Here is a 22,793-nt window from a genome sequence, read left to right as displayed (position 1 = left end):
GAGTGTTATTTGCAAATTGGTGTATGTTTAATGTTTTATGTGCTCTGTTTTAAAAGTCTAAAAAAATGTATGTAAAGCACAATGTTGCTCTCGCTTTTCGTAATGTTCTATTTTATCTCGTGTGTTATCTTATTAATATCCAAAGATATTTCTTCATGGGGACTTAGTATTTACAACTCTCTGACAATACTGTTCATAAGTCTAAGGAATTGGGTGTTTTATTTGGTTTATTGTGTATTACTTTAACAGCCGACCGTGTAGCGTTTGTGTTAGGCTCCACTAGCGCCGCTCTGCGGGAGCACGCTTGAACTCAGTGAGTGATCTCACTAGGTATTTTATTCGTCATGCTATCGTGCCACTTGTCTTTCCTGAACTACACTTAGACATGTTATACATAGACGAACTAAAGACACTCACCAACACCCGGATGTAAATAAAACTATAGCTACAATGAACTATTAAACCAATAAATAACTATAGGCTATTGCACTAACTTATGCTAGCTAAACTGTAAACCACGCTACAGTAGAAAGATAAAGGCTAGATATAACAATATGAAAAACACAAATTGCAAAAGATCGTGAATTGTACTGAATACCATACACGCCGAGTGAGATTGCTTAACCATGTGATGAATGCACACAATAAAGTTGGCAATTAGGTTTTGAGATTGTGTTTCAGCGTGCCATCACCAGATAGAGCCAAAATTGTCCTAAACATCAATGAAGAAGCTATAATATTCAGAGTGTAGCCAGAAACATTTTGTGCATGTCTGGTTCGACCTACAAGTGAACAACGTTTTTCAATAATGAAAGTAATGAAATCTTGTCAAATAAGAATTCAACCTCATTGCTCTACCTTAAGACTACTAAAACCAATATCACCTTGATTCCAAAATTTGACTCACAGGTAAACAAATTATTTTGTATACGCTTGTGTAAGGAAGCTGCAGCAAGTATATGAACTAGATTAATTTGTGATAAAAAACTGCATCGAAAACATATATTATAAATGTACAGAGTGAGTTGCCCGTGCCAGGAGGGCTCATTCCAGACCCCTGCGCTTTTCTTCCCGCGTAACATCGCCTCATGCTGACGTCACATGGAGGGCTCCTGTCGGCAGTTGGTGCGGTGAACGATAAGGAACTCTTTAACCCTCCAAGTGCTGATGGTTTCACTCTTAAGTGCTGAGCATTCTTAAGGCAGCATGCAGATACATTTAAAAAATTATAATAAATACAAATTCGTAACTACATGTGGCATGTTATGTATCCATTTGTTCAGGAAGAATTAGAAAATAAGATAATAGTATTATGGATGATTAATCATAATTTTTAATTTTTTTTTTAATATTCCCATTTTTGAGGTTGGTAACAAGCAGTACATTATCTGAAATTAAATTCCAAGATATACAAAATGTCACAAATTTCATTACACGCACAATGATATATAATAATAGAAACTTCAATGAATAATAAAGAAGTCACAGGTAAAAAGACTCGGAGAGAGTCTGTTGTGGGGGCCATTAGGTCTAGATGTGCCTGGTAGGGTTCGCATGTTTGTATTGTCTACATCACTACTTGACGCATCACTATAGTCACGGGTATCTAAACTAGGGTCAAATTCTTCCCCACTTCCAGAAGAAAAGTCGTCTAGCGACAAATCATCATGAAAATCTTCTAGATTACCACTGTCGTCTTCACTTTCATCACTCCCAAGCTCCTCCAATGCTTCTCTACTTGCACTAGAACCACATAGTTCACTCATGTTTATATTATAATAATCACTAAATAAAATAAACCAATTAAAACAGAGTAAATCAGCCACACAATAATCACAAATCGGCTAGCAAACAATAACCTTCAAACGCGCGAAGCAACAGTGCAGTTTGAGCAGACGTAAACAAAGGCCAGTTCACAGCTGACAAGATTGCCGCTTACTTCTTTATTTCCCCAACCAAAGACCAACTTGCACTTCCTACCAGATAGAGAATTTCATTTCGCAGTGAGAATATTTCTAAAATCAATTGTTATACCGATTTTAGGAGTTGTATCGATTTTACGATTCGTCTCGTTGCGAGACAATAGCACTTCGAGGGTTAATATTGCAATATGCAGAGTCTAAAAATATTTTCCTTATTTTATCGATTGTTGAGTTAAAACATGAATAATTCTAAATATGAATTGTGAGAATGGCTGCGCAGTTATTTCCCAGGCACACAGTTCTAGCAGTGTGGCATACTTTAAACAAGTTGAAAGCAACTTCATCGAGCTAGTCAATGACACCTTCGACGTGTTGAACGCCAGGGTGCCTAAATATGAAAATACTCCGTTAAAAGTGGATATGGCTTAAATTTAAGGAGCCAGGAAAATACCTTCATGTGCTTTCTGGAGGTGATTACGCAAGTGAGAGTTCGTAAACGGAAAACTTTACTTTGTTTCAGAAGTGGTTCGTAATTTCTATAAACTCTCTCTCGTGACTTCTTGAAGACATGAAAAATCCAAGTAAGACTTATATTATGCTTCAAGTATGCTTGAAGAATTTGTTATCATAGCCCTCCTTGTGCTCAGGCGGTTAGGACTATACAATCCACTGGTGGTCCCCAACCCGTTAGAGGACATATCATCACTTGGACTATGTGTAAGTAGGGTAGCATCCTGCTTCACGAATTTATCGAGCTCAGAACATTTTAAGCAAGCCTCGGACCTATGGGAGTAATGGAGTCCCACTCTCATTTGACAAGCGAGGGACTCATTGGAAACAACTTGGTGAACGAAATGGAATTCGATGGGGAACTATCAATATTAATGGGGCTTATTGGAGAAAAGAAAGTAGAATTTGCAGAGTCAGCAAAGAGGAGGCATATGGATGTGCTAGGAGTAAGTTATATTCGGCGATGGGAAGATAACAAGGAAGATATAGGAGATTATAAAATGTACTTGACGAGTGTTAACCCTTTATAGGTTACTGGTAAGTATACTTACCACTTGCTCTCTACGTAAATATTATACACAAGAACCTACGTGCATTAAACATTGTAGCTGATCACTACAGCTCCAAACGGTCTCTGATATAAATACGCACCATATTTGGAAATGCGCGCTCCACTGCCACATTGATCACACAATAACTAAAAGTGGTAAGTATGTATACCAGCGTGCTCTACCGGCTGTGTATTGGCGCATGTTGTGTAAAAACGTGCTTGTATGAAGATATCTGCGACAACTTTTTCTTATAAAGGTAAGAATATCATTCAATATATATTGTAGCATATTTAGTGAAGTAATGTACACATTATTGAACATACAGACAACAATATATTTGAAAAAACGCAGTATCCATGGATATCGAAAAAATCATGAAGTTTTCTGCCGTTTTTCTTACTTGATTTATATTTCCTACCAGTGTATTTTTGGTAATGCATGCTCTGATTTGTATTTTATGAAGGTTCTAGTTCCTTGTTAGCATTGCGAATTTATTCACAACAGTCCCGTTAAGATGTTATATTGATGTAATGAATAAGGTGTTCCGGAAAACTGAGGTTATGTACGATAACTTCTGAAATGAACGCTAGTAATGTTTCGCGTATAACTTCAAAAACACTCGGAAAGCATTCCAGTGTGTATTTATAACTTAATTTGATAGTTCTGAGTATGATTTTATCCCTTCTTGTCTTTTTTACAGGCATGGCACACTCTAGAAGATGGTTGGCAGAAGATGAGTTAGAGGCGGAACTCAACAGGGTTACGGATGAAATGGCTGTAGATTCAGATGTAGGCGGCGATGAAGATGCAGAAGACTGTCTACCTGTAAATTTGAGCAATTCCTTCGGTTCCCAGAGTGCAGAGGCAGTCCCATTTGATACTAATAACGTGCCAACTGTTGATGCAGACGATGAGGAAGTTCAAGAAGAAGCAGAAGATAAGGGGGGTGAAAGTGATCCTTCAGGTGATAGGCCTGATGAATTACCGTGGTCAAAGCATTGTAAAGTACCGCAGCAATTTTCTTCTACAGCCTTTTCTCAGCCATTTGGTTTATCGCATAAAGCTCAAGTAGATATAAACAGTCCGTTGAAAATTTTCATGTTGCTCCTACCTACAACATTCCTGCAGCTCATTGTTCTTCAGTCTAACTTGTATGCTTCACAACATCATTATGAGCTAGGCTTATCGGTTGATGAACTAAAGGCTTTTCTTGGGCTACTAATTATAATGGGGTTCAATACCTTACCTAGTTTCAGACTTTACTGGAGCAATGACAGCAACTTCCACAATAATGGAATTTCAGCAGTAATGTTAGTGAAGCGGTTCCTCAAGATTTTGAGATTCCTGCACCTGAATGATAACTCAAAAATGCCAAAGAAAGGAGAACAAAATTATGACAGAATGTACAAACTGCGACCATTGTTGAACCATTTGAATGTTGTTTTCAAGGACGTATTCCATCCCTCACGTTTCCTTTCGATAGACGAATCTATGGTTGGCTTCAAAGGGAGAAGTTCTCTCAAGCAGTTTATGCCAATGAAACCTATAAAGAGGGGATTCAAGATATGGGTAATAGCTTGTGCAGTGACAGGCTATTGTTTAGGTATATCAGTATACGAAGGCAAGCGTGAAGGGGAAAGCACTGAATTGTCATTAGGTGAACGTGTAATAAGCAAACTTTGCCATGCATTTGAGGGATTAGGGTACTGCTTCTTCTTTGATAATTTCTTTTCCAACATCGTTATGATGAAGAGACTCCTAACCAAAAGTTTCTTCGCTTGTGCGACAATCAGACAAACAAGGAAATTTTTCCCCAAAGACAACCTTCTTCCTGACAGAATGTTGAAAATGGGTGAAAGTGATGCAGTTATGGCTGGTGATGTTGGTATTTCGAAATGGAAGGACAGAGGTAAGAAGTGTGTAACTGTTATCAGTACAATGCATAATGCTCAATCCAAAGGACAGGTACTGAGGACTAACAAAGAAGGAAAAAGAGATCTTGTTTCTTGTCCGGAATCTGTGAAGGATTATAATGCTTACATGGGTGGAGTTGATCATTTTGATCAACTACATTCCACTTACAACATATCCTGGAAATCTCGCAGATGGTGGATGAAAATCTTCTATTATTGCATTGAAGCGTGCATTGTCAACAGTTTTATATTGTATAAAATCACCTTGAAGGAATGCAGTCCGAACACAATACCACTCACACACCTAAAATACAGATCATTGCTGGCAACGGAACTCATTGGGTCATACTGCGGACGTGTGAAGAAAGGTCCAGTGGCAACGGTCGGCAGAGGGAAGAAAAGAAACCATACAGACGGGCGACAAACAATCCCAAATGCTACAAGACTTACAAATGTAGGAAATCATCTTCCAAGAAAGGGTCCCACTTTTCGAAGATGTGCTCACTGTAGCACTTCAAAGAAACAAAAACGTTCGACAACAGTGTGTGTTCAGTGTGATGTAGCTCTTTGTTTGGAATGTTTTATGCCATTCCACAAACCTAGCATATAAAGTGTGAAGTTCATTCTGTGTTCAGTGTCCGATACTTTGTAAGGCAAATTTTTGCTATCCACTGTGTCATCTTATCCATTTTTTGTTTTTTGTGCTTTTGTAATTTATATTCTACTCACGAATTGTTCAGATATCCCCACTTACGTTAATTTTCAGTTATGATAGTAAAATAAATATTTAGAACACTAGATTTCTTACCATTTCATTGTATCGAAGAAGTGGTAAGTATTCTTACCAGAGACCACTGGCTGTAATGCAGTACTATAAGCGGTCTCTGGTAAGTATACTTACCATGCCTTATCAGTCACGTAATAACAAAATTAGGCAAAATATCTTTAAAATCATTATTTTACTTCCCTTAAGAGATGATTTTTCCATTTTTCAAATTTTAGTTTTGTTCCCCAGAGTACTGCCCTATAAAGGGTTAAAAAGGGAAGGGCAGGGTATGGGATAGGACTGTTCGTCAGGAATACTATTTCAGGCAACATAGTTTTTGTTAGGCACATAAATGAGTGACTGATGTGGGTAGATTAGGCAGCTGGAGGAATTAGGACGAGAATTGTCTCAGTGTATTCACCCTGTGAGGATGCAGATGAGGATGAAGTTGACAAGTTTTATGAAGCATTGAGTGACATCGCAGCAAGGGTCAACAGCAAGAATAGGATAGTGCTAATGGGCAATTTCAATGCGAGAGTTGGAAAAAGAACTGAAGGGTGATTGGTAGATGTGGGGAAGATATGGAAGTTAATGGGAATTGGAAGCGTTTGCTGGACTTCTGTGCTAGTATAGGTTTAGCATTTATGAAAACACTCTTCAAGCATAAGGCTATTCATCACTATACATGGGAGGCTAGGGGTACCAGATGCTTAACAGACTATATCTTAACCGAGTTCAAATTCAGGAAGTCTGTTGAAAATGCACGGGTTTTTCAGGGATTTTTCGATGATACAGGCCACTATCTGATCTGCAGTGAACTAAGTACCTCTAGGCCTAAGATAGGGAAAGTGAAATATGCCTGCAAACGAATAAGGGTACAAAATCTTCAGGACGAGGAAATTAGAAGTACATGGATATTATTAGTGAGAAGTTTCGAACAGTGGACAGTAAGCAGGTTCAGGATATAGAAAGAGAATGGGTGGCATACAGGGATGCTGTAGTAGAAACAGCAAGGGAATGCCTAGGAACAACTGTGTGTAAAGATGAGAAAAAGCGAACATCTTGGTGGAATGATGAAGTGAGAGCAGCTTGAAAACGTAAAAAGAAGGCTTATCAGAAATGGCTCCACACAAGGGCCGAGGCAGACAGGGAATTGTACGTAGATGAAAGAAACAGAGCGAAAAAAATAGCTGTTGAATCCAAGAAGTCGTGGGAAGATTTTGGTAATAACCTGGAAAGGCTACGTCAAGCAGCAGGGAAACCTTTCTGGCAGTAATAAAGAATCCTAGGAAGAGGAAAAAAAGGAATAACAGTGTTTTGGGTGATTCATGTGAAGTCATAATAGATCCCAGGGAATCACTGGACAGGTGGAGGGAATATTTTGAAAAACTTCTTATCGTAAAATGAAATCTTCCTGGTGGTGTCGCGAACAACCAAGCTCATGGGAAGGAGGAAAATAATGTTGGTGAAATTACGCTTGAGGAAGTGGAGAGGATGGTAAATAAACTCCATTGTCATAAAGCAGCAGGAATAGATGAAATTAGAACTGAAATGGTGAAATATAGTGGGAAGACAGGGATGAAATGGCTTCACAGAAAAATGAGATTAGCATAAAGTGTTGATAAGGTACCTTCAGATTGGACAAAAGCAGTAACTGCACGTATCTACACGCAAGGGAACAGGAAGGACTGCAGCAATTATAAAGGTATCTCATTTATTAGTATACCGGGCAAAGTATTCACTGCATCTTGGAAGGGAGGCTGCAATCAGTGGTTGAGAGGAAGTTGGATGAAAACCAGTATGGTTTCAGACCACAGAGGGGCTGTCAGGATCAGATTTTCAGTATGCGCCAGGTAATTGAAAAATGTTACAAGAGGAATAGATGGTTGTATCTATATTTCGTAGATCTAGGGAAAGCATATGACCGAGGGAAAAGATGTTCACCATACTTGGGGACTATGGAATTAAGGGTAGATTACTAAAATCAATCAAAGGCATTTATGTTCACATTTGGGCTGCAGTGAAAATTGATGGTAGAATGAGTTCTTGGTTCAGGGTACTTGCAGGGGTTAGACAAGGCTGTAATCTTTCACCTTTGCTGTTCGTAGTTTACATGGATCATCTGCTGAAAGGTATAAAATGGCAGGGAGGGATTCAGTTAGGTGGAAATGTAGTAAGCAGTCTGGCCTATGCTGACGACTTGGTCTTAATGGCAGATTGTGCTGAAAGCCTGTAGTCTAATATCCTGGAACTTGAAAATAGGTGCAATGAGTATGGTATGAAAATTAGCCTTTCGAAGACTAAAATGGGGTCAGTAGGTAAGAAAATCATCAGAACTGAATGTCATATTGGTGATACAAAGCTGGAACAGGTAGATAATTTTAAGCATTTAGGTAGTGTGTTCTCCGAGGATGGTCATATAGTAAGTGAGATTGAATCAAGGTGCAGTAAAGCTAATGCAGTAAGCTTGCAGTTGCGATCAACAGTGTTCTGTAAGAAGGAAGTCAGCTCCCGGACGAAACTATCTTTACATCGGTCTGTTTTCAGACCAACTCTGCTTTACGGGAGCGAAAGCTGATTGGACTCAGGATATCCTGTTCATAAGTTAGAAGTAACAAACATGAAAGTAGCGAGAATGATTGCTGAGGAAAACAGGTGGGAACAATAGCAGGAGGGTACTCGGAATGAGGAGATAAAAGTTAAGTTAGGAATGAACTCTATGGATGAATCTGTACGCAAAAATCGGCTTGGGTGGTGGGGTCATGTGAGGCAAATGGAGGAGGATAGGTTACCTAGGAGAATAATGGTCTCCGTTATGGAGGGTAAGAGAAGTAGAGGGAGACTATGACGATGGTTAGACTCAGTTTCTAACAATGTAAAGATAAGAGATATAGAACTAAATGAGGCCACAGCACTAGTTGCAAACAGAGGATTGTGGCAACATTTAGTAAATTCATAGAGGCTTGCAGACTGAATGCTGAAAGCCATAACGGTCTATACTGATAATGTATGTATCTGTACGTAGTTAATCAGCAAGTAAGAGTATATGAAAACTTACAACTACTCTGCTTTGTTAACAAGTTGATGACTAGCCCCCAAACGGAGGCTACTACCCCATACTTATCCGATAGTTCAAGCCTCCAAGAACAAAATTACACTGCTGCACTCAAACTACTGTAACTCAAAAAGTATTCAAGATATTGACCTCAAACTTTTTTTTTTTTTTTTTTTATTTATTGGTGATAAAAGGTCCCATGAGCCTCTGGCTCGTGATAGGGACAATACAGTACATACTTTTTTAAGGCAACACAATAATTACATTTCATATACAATGGCTTTTCTGTAAAGTGACAAGTACTTTTTTTTTTTTTTACATGTTAGGATCATAATTTTTCAGAAGTATATTCAGATATTGCATGGCTGTAATATACTAAATATGGACAATATATATATTATTGTATTAATTAAAGCAAGTTATATAGAGATTATATTAAGATATCTGTAAAAGAGTAATATTCCTTCAGTTTTTTCTTAAAACATATAATCGATTTAGAGTTCTTTATAACAGGAGGCAAACTTGGAACATGTATTTGTCAAGTTGCTTAGTAGTCTGTATAGTGTGCTACCTTTCAAAGCAGTACCCTTTGTGGCACCTTTTGATAGTCTTTTTCAGCATGGTACCTTTCATGTGCTTATTGTATTCAAGTATGCAAGGACTTTTCTTTATGATTACTCCCTGTTTAGTGTTAGCCGTTGATCATTAGAAATATCCAATTCACTGTCACTCGGTACATCTGATAACTGGTCTGCACATAATTACTCACAAATATCAGTATCCATCAGCAACTGAATGCGGTGTGCCATGCTGATTTCCCCACTGAAGCTCCAAAATTTGACTCACATGTAAACAAATCATTATTTTGTATAAGCTTGTGTAAGGTAGCTGCAGCAAGTATTTGAATTAGATTGATTTGTGATAAAAACTGCATTTAAAACATATTATAAATGTACAGAGTGAAATGGCCGTGTGGTTAGGGTTGCGCAGCTGTGGGCTTACATTCGGGAGATGGTGGGTTTAAACCCCACTGTCGGCAGCCCTGATATTACTTTGTTAACTACATGAAAGAAAGAAAGAAAGAAAGAAAGATACAGTGACAGCTATCTTGCACTCTTGTATTACACGGTTACACCATTCTGAACTTATAACCTAGCTACCAAATTGTAGCAATGTTCATGGAAATAAGAGGTGAATAAGAACAGGAATTCTCGTAGCTTCTCATAACCCATCACTTACTGTTGGCTTTGCCTAATGTCAACTGAGAAATTACGAGAATTCTCAGGGCCTGTCGCCCATGTGGCACGTCAGGTAATGAATCTGATTACACATTTTGAAATAATGTACTTTGCTGTCACTTAAAGCATGTTGCCATCTTGTACACTGACTAGTGGAACGTAAGAACACAGATATATATATAGCTTTCATCGCTACAAAGAGCGTGCAAGTGGAAAAATATATCGGCACTAACGTCTACAATCCCATTACTTCACGACATGCTTGCAAACAGTTCAATGGCTAACTAACTAACTAACTAACTAACTATTATCCATCGCAGCTACCTACATGCACCCAAAATCATTGCCTAATATCCATCTGTTTCACCCGCACTACATCTCTGCCTACACCACACTGCGTCGAGTTGCTAGGTTTGCGCTATGCCGAAGGACAGAGGAGCTCTAAAGAGCACTCTCGTGCTCATTACTGGCGTATAAAATGATCTTAGTTACTGGCATCATCATGTAAGTTGTAAAGGCCTAATAAGCACTCAGAAAAGGATAGCTCAATCATCTCCAAAAGTTAGAAAATTTAACTTACCCACATTCTGGATTCTGCATAATAAGGAGTTAGGAACACTGTGTTTAAACTCCTGGTAACAGGCATCTAAGATCTTAAACTTCACATCAGGTTCTGAGCAGCTATTATTGCCAGTGTCTCCTAGTACTTCCTCACATATTCTATGAATTGTTTCAGGCACATCGCTCCTGGGAACATAGGCTTTCTGAGGACGCAAGTACCTGTAAATAACATAACTAAATCAAAACAAAAAGAGCCCAAGGGGAATTTTCTCTCCAATCCCTATAACAGAGAAAAAGATAAAGCTATTCAGATGTGCAATGCATAGATACAATTTACTGATATGAAGAAAAAGAAAGATATGAAAGAAAACCAAACAGAAAACAAAGGCAAACACACAAAAAAATGGATGCTAAAGAAAGGTACAATTTGCATATCGTTACCCAGTACACACATACACATCTATTATTCACTGATATGACTTTCAGCATTTATAGTTCAATTCTTATGAGCTTCGACTGGACATTTGCGCGCTGCCTTTTGGCGGAGGCTAAATGAATTAATAAACAGCCAATCATAGACAGATGATCGCTCCGATAGAGCGTGTTAGACTTAAGTTCCGGTTACCAGTGTTGTCGATCTGTTGTTTACTGTAACCATGTGCTATCAGCTGTGTGTTGTATTGTGCTCAGTCCTTTTCATGGTCTTTGTCAGTTCACTCGGTCATTCTTGACAATTACAAGTAACAACTCTCATTATTGTTCCGTATTGAAGATGACGTTAGGCATAGATATCAAGGATAATTTAATTTTAAAAAACCACCTAATTCAATACTTTCCACGTTTAATGTGGTTATTATCTACATGATTTTATGTAGACTTATTTGGTCAGGTACATGTTTCACTCATTAATTTGGGCATCTTCAGCCTGTCCTAGTACCTAGGTATTTTGATAAATAGAATTGTGTTTACCTTCTGATGTTAGCAAAGTCTTGATCTTGAGATTAAGCATCATTCAATTAGTTTTCAAAATACTCCAAGTGCTGCAGTTCATTAAGATAGATATCTTTTATACTCAATCTGGAGAACCTGGATAAAGTAATGTTATCCACATATAATGACATACAACTCCATAGTTATAGCAGCTCCCTACTTCTGTGGATAAGTGGTAGACTATCGACCCTTGGACCCCAGATCATGCGTTCAAGCCCGGCAGAGATAGTCCGATTATTGATGGGTAAAAAAAGTTCCAATCGATACTCCATGTTGTATGATGCGAGCATGTAAAAGATCTCTGGTGACACATCTGGTATTTACCCAATAAAATGGGTGAGAAATCAAGCATATGTCACCCAAGAGAGATCTGGTTTACTCTGCCATCTGGTACAGTAAAACAAAACATTGAAATTGACACAAAGGCAGCCTAGGTGGCATCAGATCAAAATGAAAAGTAATTGCACCTCTCTTTCAAACTGAGAATGTTCCTGCTAAATAAGAAATATATTTTAATTCAACTGACTTTTCAGTCACAGTTTCTGCTATATTGCTGAAAAGCAATTTCTCAGAAATAATGTTGGCAAGTCGCTCCTGTCTGAATGTGTCACAAAACTGGCACTGTATATGTGGACATCTAGCTAACAAAGGGACAATGTGAGAATAGGCAATTTTCAACACATTATTGATCGGAAGTTACGGCACTGCTTTTTGTAACCCCACCCCAAAAAAAATTGAACAGATAACACTGTTGCAAATGTAGGTTTGGGATAACTCAGGCTTCCTAAGTCTCTATTTGAAATAAGACTCTTTAGAGTTCTGGGAAAAATTAACTCTTTCTTCTGCCATCCACACTACGAATATACGGTAAATATAACCTAGACTAGAAGTGTTCATGATTGGCAGTGGGAATGCTGAAAGAAAAACAAATAGCAAAGCTATCAGGGAAAGGCTAATAAATGAGGCGGAACAAATGTGATACGGACGCGCCTGCAAAAAAAAGAAAAATTTTGGGCTCCCTCAAATAAAATATAAAACCTATTAATAACTAACATAAAATATAATTACAGCAGGTAGAACTAATGCAATATAATGTCAAATTATATAAACAAAGGGATTATTTAATACTGTAAGATTATTAAAAAATAATGTTTAAGAGGTCTTTTTTGACTGCCTGCATATTTTTTTATTTTTTTTTTGCTAGGGGCTTAACGTCGCACCGACACAGATAGGTCTTATGGCGACGATGGGATACGAAAGGCCTAGGAGTTGGAAGGAAGCGGCCGTGGCCTTAATTAAGGTACAGCCCCAGCATTTGCCTGGTGTGAAAATGGGAAACCACGGAAAACCATCTTCAGGGCTGCCGATAGTGGGATTCGAACCTACTATCTCCCGGATGCAAGCTCACAGCCGCGCGCCTCTACGCGCACGACCAACTCGCCCGGTCCTGCATAGTTTAACGGCTAAGTTGCTGAAATGCCGACCGTACATCACTTAGCTGTTCGTACTTGAAATTGGTTTCATTTTTTTAGTAACTACAGTACTATAATATGTAACTGATATTGAAGTTCACTTATAACAATGTATTCTATTACAACACAGCAAAATACAAGAATACAATTAAATAAAAAATCTGTTAAAATCAAATTTGAAAAATATCAAACCACACAACTGATAAGCTTGTTATTACCTGCGTTCAAAGAGAGCTTGTTCGAAACTGAGTTGAACAATTGTTACTACACCAACTTATTGGCATTATATATTGTCGTTGAATAAATGTAGGGCAAACTTTAAATGTTCAGCAAAATTTGTGCATAATAAGATTTCAAGTGTAGTACACATCAAGAAAGTATTGTTTTCTACATAAAATATGATATTTTAGTATCAATGTTCATTGCTGTAATTACTTTTAAATAATTTGGTGCAGGTCTTTCGTGAGGAGCATATCACGGTGTTGCGACACACAGCAAAGGCAAGCATTGTTTACAGCTATACTGTGTTACACTCAACACAATTATAATACAGTTGCTAGAAGTAACCAAATGGCAATTCATCTACGTATAAATTGTAAAACAAACTATTTTGACTGATTCTACAAAACCGCCCTCACCATTTCCGTGCAGAGAGACATTATGCTAGATATTATTTTTATTTTTTTGCAAGGAGTCTGTGGGGGCCCTTAAAGGCCCTGCAGACCCTCAAGTTACGCTCCTGTCTTTTCCAAAAAAAAGGCATAGCACCCACAAGGAAATAAGTGGTTCGCAGAAAAGGTGGATCTTTCAACATCAGAGTGGACTGAAAGCATCAAAATGATGGCAGACGTGGCTCCAGTAAGAAGATTGTATGGTAGAAGCCAGGAAAACAACCAATGTTGGCGTGCCTGCGGTGAGATTGGGACTTTGAGACATGTTCTCGGTTACTGTTCATTCAGCTCACTGCTTAGGACTACTCACCATCACACAATTTGAGGTCTTATTGTTAAAGCCTTCCGTGATAACGGGTGGGAAGTATGTGAAGAAGTGAACTGCTCAGCTGAAAATGGTAGCACGAAAAGAGTAGATATTCTAGTCATCGATAAACAGAGAGATCGTTCTGTAATACCGGACCAAGCAGTACGTCTAGAATCACGCGCAAAACAGCCGCACGATGTGCATTCTGAGAAGCAAGCGATCTATGTTCCAGTATCCAATTACATCATGGAGAAATATCATGTGAACTCCGTCACCGTCTACAGTTGTCAGTGGGTGCAAGAGGTACCATACCGGGGATGATGGCCGAGATATGGAAGAGGTTTACCCTCAAGGAAAGCCACCTAGCCATGATTGCCGAAGCGGCTGTGCGTGGGTCCGCGCTTATTTTAAGGAACCTTTACAGTATATTCAAAAACAAAAAATTTACAATACTGTGTCTTATGGCAAACCCAATGAGGGTCAGTTTCCTAAATAAAGGATTATATATACACAAAACTTTCTAAAATAATGTACACCGGTAAGTATGATTAAAGTCATTATAACATAATATTACATAGTTCTTGCAATATACAAAGATTTTCATCTACCAGTTACTGCTGTAATTGAAACTTGAATTTTTATTTTATACTTAGGAGACAAGCACTTGCCTGGCTCCTGTATCCTTTGTAGTCAGCACCATAGTGGCGTTAAGGAGAAACTTTCCAATTAGAGTTTTATAACAGACTACACAAGCGATTGTCTAGGTTGGTACAAAGAGCATAGCTAGATCCAGTTGGCTGTTATTCTAGATATACCAATATATCCATTGCATTATTTTAAAGATAATTATCCTTATTCTCAGAGCAGTTACTGGCAATGTAAGACTTTCAGACCTCTTTTTTCTCAGAAGTAAGATTTTTGACTTGTGTTTTGCTTGTGAATCCATGATATATAGTTTGTGGTCCTCTTCTGGTAAGTATTCCAGATAGGTGGACACAGATAGGGTTGAGTTTGAATATAGAGAGACTGGAGAGGATCTAACGTCCAGACATCAGATATACATTCACGATCAGAAACAGACGTCAAGATGACTCACAAGATCTTTATACACAATCACTCCTCTGATTATGCCAAATATGCCTCAATTCTTATTTGAATACTGTCCAAATACGGTTCACTTTTCTTTCTTAAGAAACCGCAAATCAGCATCAGGTATTTCTCCTCTGTGAACTGTAGAAGTAAAGTTGAAAGGCAGCGGCCGTGGCCTTAATTAAGGTACAGCCCCAGCATTTGCCTGGTGTGAAAATGGCAAACCATGGAAAACCATCTTCAGGGCATACAGCCGCGCGCCCCTAAACGCACGGCCAACTCGCCCGGTCACAAACAGTTCAAAGCGCCGCTAAACGACGAGGGCGACCAAGAATTCATTCACCTCAATAAAAGGCAAGCATAAAGGGGATGGCTTCGTTATTCGTGGTCAAGCTCACTATATGGTGTGTGCCTTATAGGAATATTTTGAGGCTGAAAAGGAAGAAAGAGGCCTACTGATAGATGTTAATTAAGCTGTAGAACGAACAGCAGCAGCTTTAAAGATAGTCAAGCTACAGTAATTAGAATAGGAAAGGAAAAAAAAAAAATAGGAGGTAAGCGAGGGAGAGAATATACCAGGACCATCACTTGACGGGTTATCAACACTAGGAAAAACTCAGCACTATGCTTCAGATTTCAGTAAAAAGATACCCTATGACTTATGACCACAAGATTAAAAGCCATGCAAAATGACAAGCCGAAGGACAGACTTATACCGATCACAACTCTCATCTTAAATTTTGCTAACACCTATGGCAGGGTCTGACTGATTTTACTTTTTTATCCAAAGAAAAGCATGCTCTTAGATACTTCTCCCATCCTCACTTGGATTTAAACCCAGAATACTGTGCAGGCCAGTCTATTATTGGCGATGATGTCAATGGATATTTAAAATATAACATAAATATAAAGACAGGTCGTACTTTTAAATGTGCCTTTCTACTGCTAAAATCTACCTAAAAATGGAAACCAATTGTCTGGAGATAGATAGATAAAAGTCTAAGAGAAAGGGGAAAGAGGAGTATGTCATACGATATTTGAGCCGATAAAATTACTGCTGAACCACCTTGGAATAACAGTAACAATATTTAATACTGTATTTCGCTAACGCTCTCATGACTCCCATACAGTACCTAGCACAGAGTGAGACGGGTTGTTTGTGACGGTAGTAACACCATTCAGAACATGTGGCAAAACCGTACTCCTGCATCTTTCCTCGGTGCCACATGCTGCTAGCCGTCAGAATACACACGCTGTTTTAATAGGCTATAGCACGTTCCCATGCTGAAGTAGAGTTTTGTTGAAATTAGAACACATAATGAAATACAGACAGGTACTCTGCATGCTATGTGGCAGTGGTTTCACATCATACTTTCAAGGTCCTGAATCCAACCAACATACAGAGGGCTGTTGATGAACCAAGCAACTAGTATAAAAAAGTCAACAAGCTGTAAATCTTTCTCCACAAATCACAATGCCATACCATGCTTAAAGTATGTGGCAAAAAACAAACACCAAAGTTTGAAAAGGGATGAATGATTGGCCTGCATGAAGGTGATTTTTGTACTGCGACACTGCTGCTTATTTGGGATATAATGCCACAACAGTGATATAAATCTGGACGTATTAGCACATTGATGGAGCTTTTATCAGGTGTGTCGTCTTCTGCTTCTGCTGTTCGGTATTATCTGCTTCAGAGAGGACTGACTGACTGACTGTGCAGCAGATTCCCTTGATCCCAGATTGTCAATGTCTCAGGCTACAATGGGCTAGTGAATACACACAGTACCGAGAATTATTTTTTTCCATTTGTTTTACGTCTCACCGGCCCAGACATGTTTTATGCTAGCAATGGTTTAGGACAGGCCTAATATATCATATACGCATTAAACAATATCCTGATGAACGGCATAATCCAGCATGCATTTTCAAGTCACTCTGGCCAAAATAGTGATGGTTTGTGATACCACAAACTCGCCTTCTTCGAAGCACAGCAGATACAGCTTCTTTCATGGCCTGCCTGTTTTCTAGAGAAGTCTCCCACTGAACATGCATGGGATGAGGCTGGTCGACACTAATATTAAAAGAAGCGTTCCGGCAAATAGGGCTGTAGGGAGAAGCACTGGATGTGCTACTGCAAGGTGCTGCCATATTTCTGCATTCCTTTCTACTAAACCTTCGGCTCACTAGCTCGTTCACGCAGACTGCTGTGTTCTGTTGTATGTAACTAAGAAGTGAGAGGTTTGGCAACTCCCAGCAACAAAAGCCGGCCTGCAGGCTTATTTCCGTGACAACCACAGTGGGTTTACACGTTTCCATGCAAACCATACCCCCTACTCCCTTCTCCCCACCCAGGCAGGCAGTAAATAGACCTCCCGCTAAGAACTGCCAGAACGCATCCTTCAATATTATGACTATAGCCTGACAGGCAATTCTCCACAAAGACATCCAAATCTCTTTGATTCATTTCCACAATGAATCACATCACTCAGAGGTTTTACAAAATGAGCTACTGGTGTTTTCATGTGTGTAGTAATTTACTCATTCTTGTATATAAGTAATAGTAATAAGTTATGTTAGTAATTTTGTTCTCAAGTCACCTTCATAGCGGTGTAATTTTTCAATGACATGAGTGTGTATTAAAATGCACACACTGACCCAATCACCACACAAACAAATACAGGTGACACAGTCACATAAACCACTATGAAAAACATTGACTGTCAGGCGAGGTTAATCTACCACCAGTACTAGAACTCCTAACTGCACCTATGCCGGGGAATCGGATGACATGAAATCATAGTGAGCGCAACAAAATTCATTCATACTCTAATGCGGCTCATATTATGACCTAGGCCTATCGACTTCCACCACTTCCTTAAATATTATTACCGGTAACAGAAAACTTTGAAAGTAAAACACTAACCCTTTAGCTGTGAGAGAATCACCCGCAGATAAGAAAGTTTTCCCTCGTAGTTCCTTTTTCTGCTTGTTTTTTGGGAAGTTGGACTTGTGACACACGACCTGAAGAAAATTTCCATAAAAAATATGACATAACCTCAAAAGTACTTCAAAACCTACTATGATCGCATCTATGTATACAACAGCAAACTTCATAAATCGAATTTCATTTTTTATAAAACTTTAGAAGAATTATTACCATACTTGTAGGGGCCCATTTCTTCCCAAGAGATATACAACAAGAAACTCGTTTTAGCAGTACGGCCATATTGATATTATTCTTCTTCTTATTATTATTATTATTCTTTTGTGTTGTTGGGCGCTGCACACACGCAATTTACCCAGTCACCAAATGTATACTCGCTTGAACACTGTAGTCTCTATTTTTTTATTATTATTATGAATGTTACATGTATGCGCATAGAACGATTGGTCATTATTATCAGGAGAATGTATGTTGAAATTACGAAGAACTAGATACATCACATTGAGTAATTTCAATTGTGTGAGAGTATTCAAAGACAAATGTTACATTGATTTAAGTAGTCCGTGATGGCCAGCACAATTTCCGGTGTGGGAGTGGATATTAGGCACGAGGCACATGTGGGAAAGGCAACTTGTTGTTCTAATAATCGTTGAAAGAGAAAGTTTCGTTGTGAGTTAAATGTTTTACATTGGAGAATAATGTGATTAGCATCCCCGATAGCGTTACCACAATTACATAGCGGTGAATCATTTAACTGAAATCTAAATTTATAGGCAGGTGTGAGTACATGGTTAAAACGAAGGCGAATGATAGTGGTGACATGCCGACGTGTGTATTTCCCTTTAGCAAACCATGGCCGTAAACAGATAGAAGGTTGCACATTAAAATAAAAACCACCCTTTAAAGTCGCAGATCCTTTCCAATCGTCCTGCCATTCCTGACAAAGTGCATGTTTTATGAGCTGTTGAATATCGGTAGCGGGAATAGCGATGTTACAGTTGAACCCATTTCCTAAAGCAGCGTCTTTGGCAAGTAAATCAGCTTTAAGATTGCCATTAATATTAGAATGGCCTGGAATCCAAACCAACGTTATATCCTGATGGTTTTAATATTGAGGACATACCACGAACTTGGACTTTGAGTTGATTGTATGCATTTTAGAACACTCTCTGTGAATCAGAAAATATGATGGCTTTGGGTATAGCATGAAGTTTGACATATAATAGGGCCTGCCGAGTGGCGAATGCTTCAGCGGTTGATGAGATACAAATAACATCGAAAATAGTGTCGAACCCATACTTTTCTGGTTCGCTGAGATGAATAGTGACACTCCGGAATTTTGAAAGTCCATGTTTAGCCACCTCTGTGGTGGGGGGCGAGGGGGGAATGATATATTCAAATGACCGAAAATAGTGTCGAATTCATACTTTTTGGGGTCGCTGAGATGAGTAGTGACACTCCGCATTTCTTCTGACAAACCGCGTGGGGGTAGACACCCCATATACATATTTGGGCGGGTGGGGGCGAGGCGTGACTTATAAAATGTTCGAAAATAGTGTCAAATCCATACTATTCGTCGTCGCTGAGATGAATAGTGACAATCTGAATATTTTTTAAGTCCAAGTTCGGCCCCTTTGGGCTGAGGGCGGAGGGAGTGATATATGAAATGAATCGAAAATAATGTCAATGTTTTCGGGATCGACAAGGTGAATTTTAGCACTCCGGATTTTTTAGTATCAGGAGAAAAACCGCGTGGGTTTAGGGCACCCCAGGAACCGTTATGGGTGGGGGGGGGGGCGAGAGGGTGAGAGATAAATATCATCAAAAATAGTGTGGAATCCACACATTTAGGGGTCGCTGAGATGAATAGTGACACTCCAGAATTTTGTAATTGCCCTTCGGGTGGGGGCGATGGGGGAGTGATATAAAAAATAATCGAAAATAGTGTCGAATCCATAGTTTTCGGGGTCGCTGAAATGAATAGTGAGACTCCGAAATTATACGTCCAAATTCAGCTCCTTTAGGGTGGAGACGAGGGGGGAGTGATACATAAAAATTGTCGAAAATAATGTCGAATCAACATTGTTCGGGGTCACCGAGATGAATAGTGGCACTCCGAATTTTTAGTATCATGAGACAAACCACGTGGGGGTTACCCTTAGGAGTAGGGGGCGAGGGGTGAGATATAAAAATCATCGAAAGTAGTGTTGAATCCATACTTTTCGCGGTCGCTGAGATGAACAGTGTCACTCCGGAAATTTTTAATGTCCAATTTTAGCCTCCTTCGTGGTGGGGGAACGATGGGGGAATGATATATAAAAATAATCGAAAATTGTGTCATGTTAAGAGGAAAATTGTCCAGCTTTTAAATGTTAATTCATTGCATCATGTGTGCAAGTAATGTGCCGATATTTTTATTGACAAGTGTCTTAATGTGATCATACAATGTTTTTTAAATGAGAAAAAAGACAAATCCAACTGTAAAAGTTCAGGCAGGAATGCTAAAGCTAAAAAAGTAATGCATAAATGAAAGATCAAGCCATTTCACAGCAGCCCATTTCATATCTTGTTTATGTGTCTAATTTCAGTTTTTTAATAATAACCTTTTAAATAATTATTCATTCATTTATCCAAAATTGCTTTAGCAACTTCGAAGTTAATATCTCAATACCACTTTCTTTCTAGACGTTATTTATTTATCCATTTCCGTATATACATTTCCATTGATATTTGAAATTAGCGCGATTTGTTCAGGTCAAGTCACTAGGAGCGCCACCGTCGAATTGTCTCCCATTTTAGCAAGGCGAAATCCGTAAGTGTCGCGTATTGTCTCTACTGTCTCTACTGTATTTGCCCAAGTACTCGACACTATTCTCGATTATTTCTACATCTCACAAATATTCGAGTACAGTCCATACTTTTCGAGGTCGCTAAGGTGAATAATGATACTCCGGTTGTCGTTGTTCAACCCCTATCGGCATGGATATTAGATGGGGTGCAAAGGAAAACGTTCGAAATGACCAAAAATACGGATGTATTTTTCGTCCAGCATAGCCCTCATATAAAATTGATACACGTATGACTTACTATCTGAAAAAAAATACTGTTGGGGTAAAACACCCCTAGCACTCCTAGGGGAGATGGTGAAATATAAAAATTAACGATTTTTTACTGATATTGATGTCGAATACGTTCTTTACGAGGTCACAGAGTGTGACACTCTGGATGGTTAAGTCATACTTCAGCCGCAATCAGTTGAGACGGGGGGAAAATTAATGTAAATATAACGGATATTTTGGATGTACTGTATGTGGGTATGTTCCAGAATTGCTCTCAACGAAATTTGGTACACATATGAATTACCATCTAAGAAAAAATACTATGGAGATGAAAAATAACAGTCTCCGCTGGGGGTGGGGAATGAGAGGGTCTGACGTGCAAAAATGATGGAAAATAACCGATATTAATGTCGAAATCCATTGTTTATGTGTCTCTTATACGAACTGTGATGATCTGATACCGTTGAAGTCCACGTTCAGTATCCATTGATACAGGAGCTGAGAAGGGCTTAAAAGCATATAGTATAAAATGACCGAGATTAGTGTTGAATACACTGCTTTTGGGGTCACTAGGCAGATTGTGACAGTCTCAATGACTGCCGAAATCGTGTACATCATTATGTACGGTGCGACTGGTAAATACATAAAATTATTACTTTATTTTTTTAGAAAGTATCAAATAATTCCCAGTCATTTCTAGCTTCAACAAGGAAAAGGTTTTACTCGAAAATTAAATAATCTAAAACTTGGAATCAGATACATACATCTAAATAACTCTAAAACTACATAAGAGGTCGTAACATCAATATCTCAAAAATAAATCAATAAGCATCCACCTCACACTTAACTAACTGGTAATACAAATACTAAAGATAAACATTCAAAAGCTACCCGGACAACGCCGGGTACGGCAGCTAGTATATATATAACTGGAAAGTGATCGGCAAATATGTGTGTCAGGTAAAGTATGCCATGTGTTTACTGGTGCCATGGTGGGTCGACATAGGTCAAATCTACCGCGCTGGGAGAAGTTCCGTTGGTGGTGGTGGGGGGGGGGGGGGGCGGTAAGCGAGTGGGAAAGCCGTCCTTTAAGATAACAAAATTGTGTTGTTGTATGGTGGCAAGGAGATGAGCTCCTTTAGTGGTATCAGAGTTACATTCCCATACAGTATTGTGACTAACAAAGTCTCCTAAGATAAGAATCTTTGCCGAAGTATCAAACTGATGGAAAAGTCGGGTCAACTGATGTTCCGTGATGTATAAACACGGCGGGCAATAAAGATTAATAATATTGAGGTCACTCTAGGTGATACCTAGAACAAATGTATGAGTAAGGCGATATTGTATATGCAGAAGTTTATACGGCAGCTTATAATTTATAAGCATGGCCACACCACAGGACCATCACAAAGTTCTATGTTAAATCCTTTAAGATGAAAAACGGTATGTGGCGAAAACCAAGCCTCCTGTTTTGCTATAATCTGTGGGGTAGTTTCTGCACGCATTTAATTCAAACTGCTTATTGCGTATAGTTCTGGCATTCCACTGGAGTAAGTTTACTATAGAAGGATAAGATGTTATGTAAACTATCACGTATTTGGTATATGACAGCGGAGACTTGCGGTTTGTCCCCTAATAGGTGAAGTAGTTGTAACAATAATTGATGAATGCCATTCTGTAAGTGAGCCCTTTGACGTTGCACATTAGAATTGGAAGTATTGAAGGGGGCCGTTCGAGAGATA

The 22,793-nt window shown here is 38.8% G+C and overlaps 1 protein-coding gene across 1 annotated transcript in view; it reads right to left on the bottom strand.

The window, feature by feature from the left end:
* Nucleotides 1-18,312, bottom strand: part of LOC136874304 (large ribosomal subunit protein mL50) — a 48,045-nt gene extending 29,733 nt beyond the window's left edge. Inside the window, exons 1-3 of the mRNA XM_067147946.2 lie at nucleotides 18,206-18,312; nucleotides 17,972-18,069; nucleotides 10,536-10,735 (exon numbers count right to left, since the gene is read on the bottom strand). Of these exons, the coding sequence (XP_067004047.1) occupies nucleotides 10,536-10,735; nucleotides 17,972-18,069; nucleotides 18,206-18,274 (367 nt within the window). The 5' untranslated portion in view covers nucleotides 18,275-18,312. The remainder of the gene's footprint in view (nucleotides 1-10,535; nucleotides 10,736-17,971; nucleotides 18,070-18,205) is intronic.
* Nucleotides 18,313-22,793: the final 4,481 nt, after the last annotated feature.

The sequence above is a fragment of the Anabrus simplex genome, chromosome 5 (assembly GCF_040414725.1).
Source record: "Anabrus simplex isolate iqAnaSimp1 chromosome 5, ASM4041472v1, whole genome shotgun sequence".
Taxonomy (NCBI): domain Eukaryota; kingdom Metazoa; phylum Arthropoda; class Insecta; order Orthoptera; family Tettigoniidae; genus Anabrus; species Anabrus simplex.
Note: the sequence above shows the minus strand (reverse complement) of the source record. Positions and strands in the feature narration are given on the sequence as shown.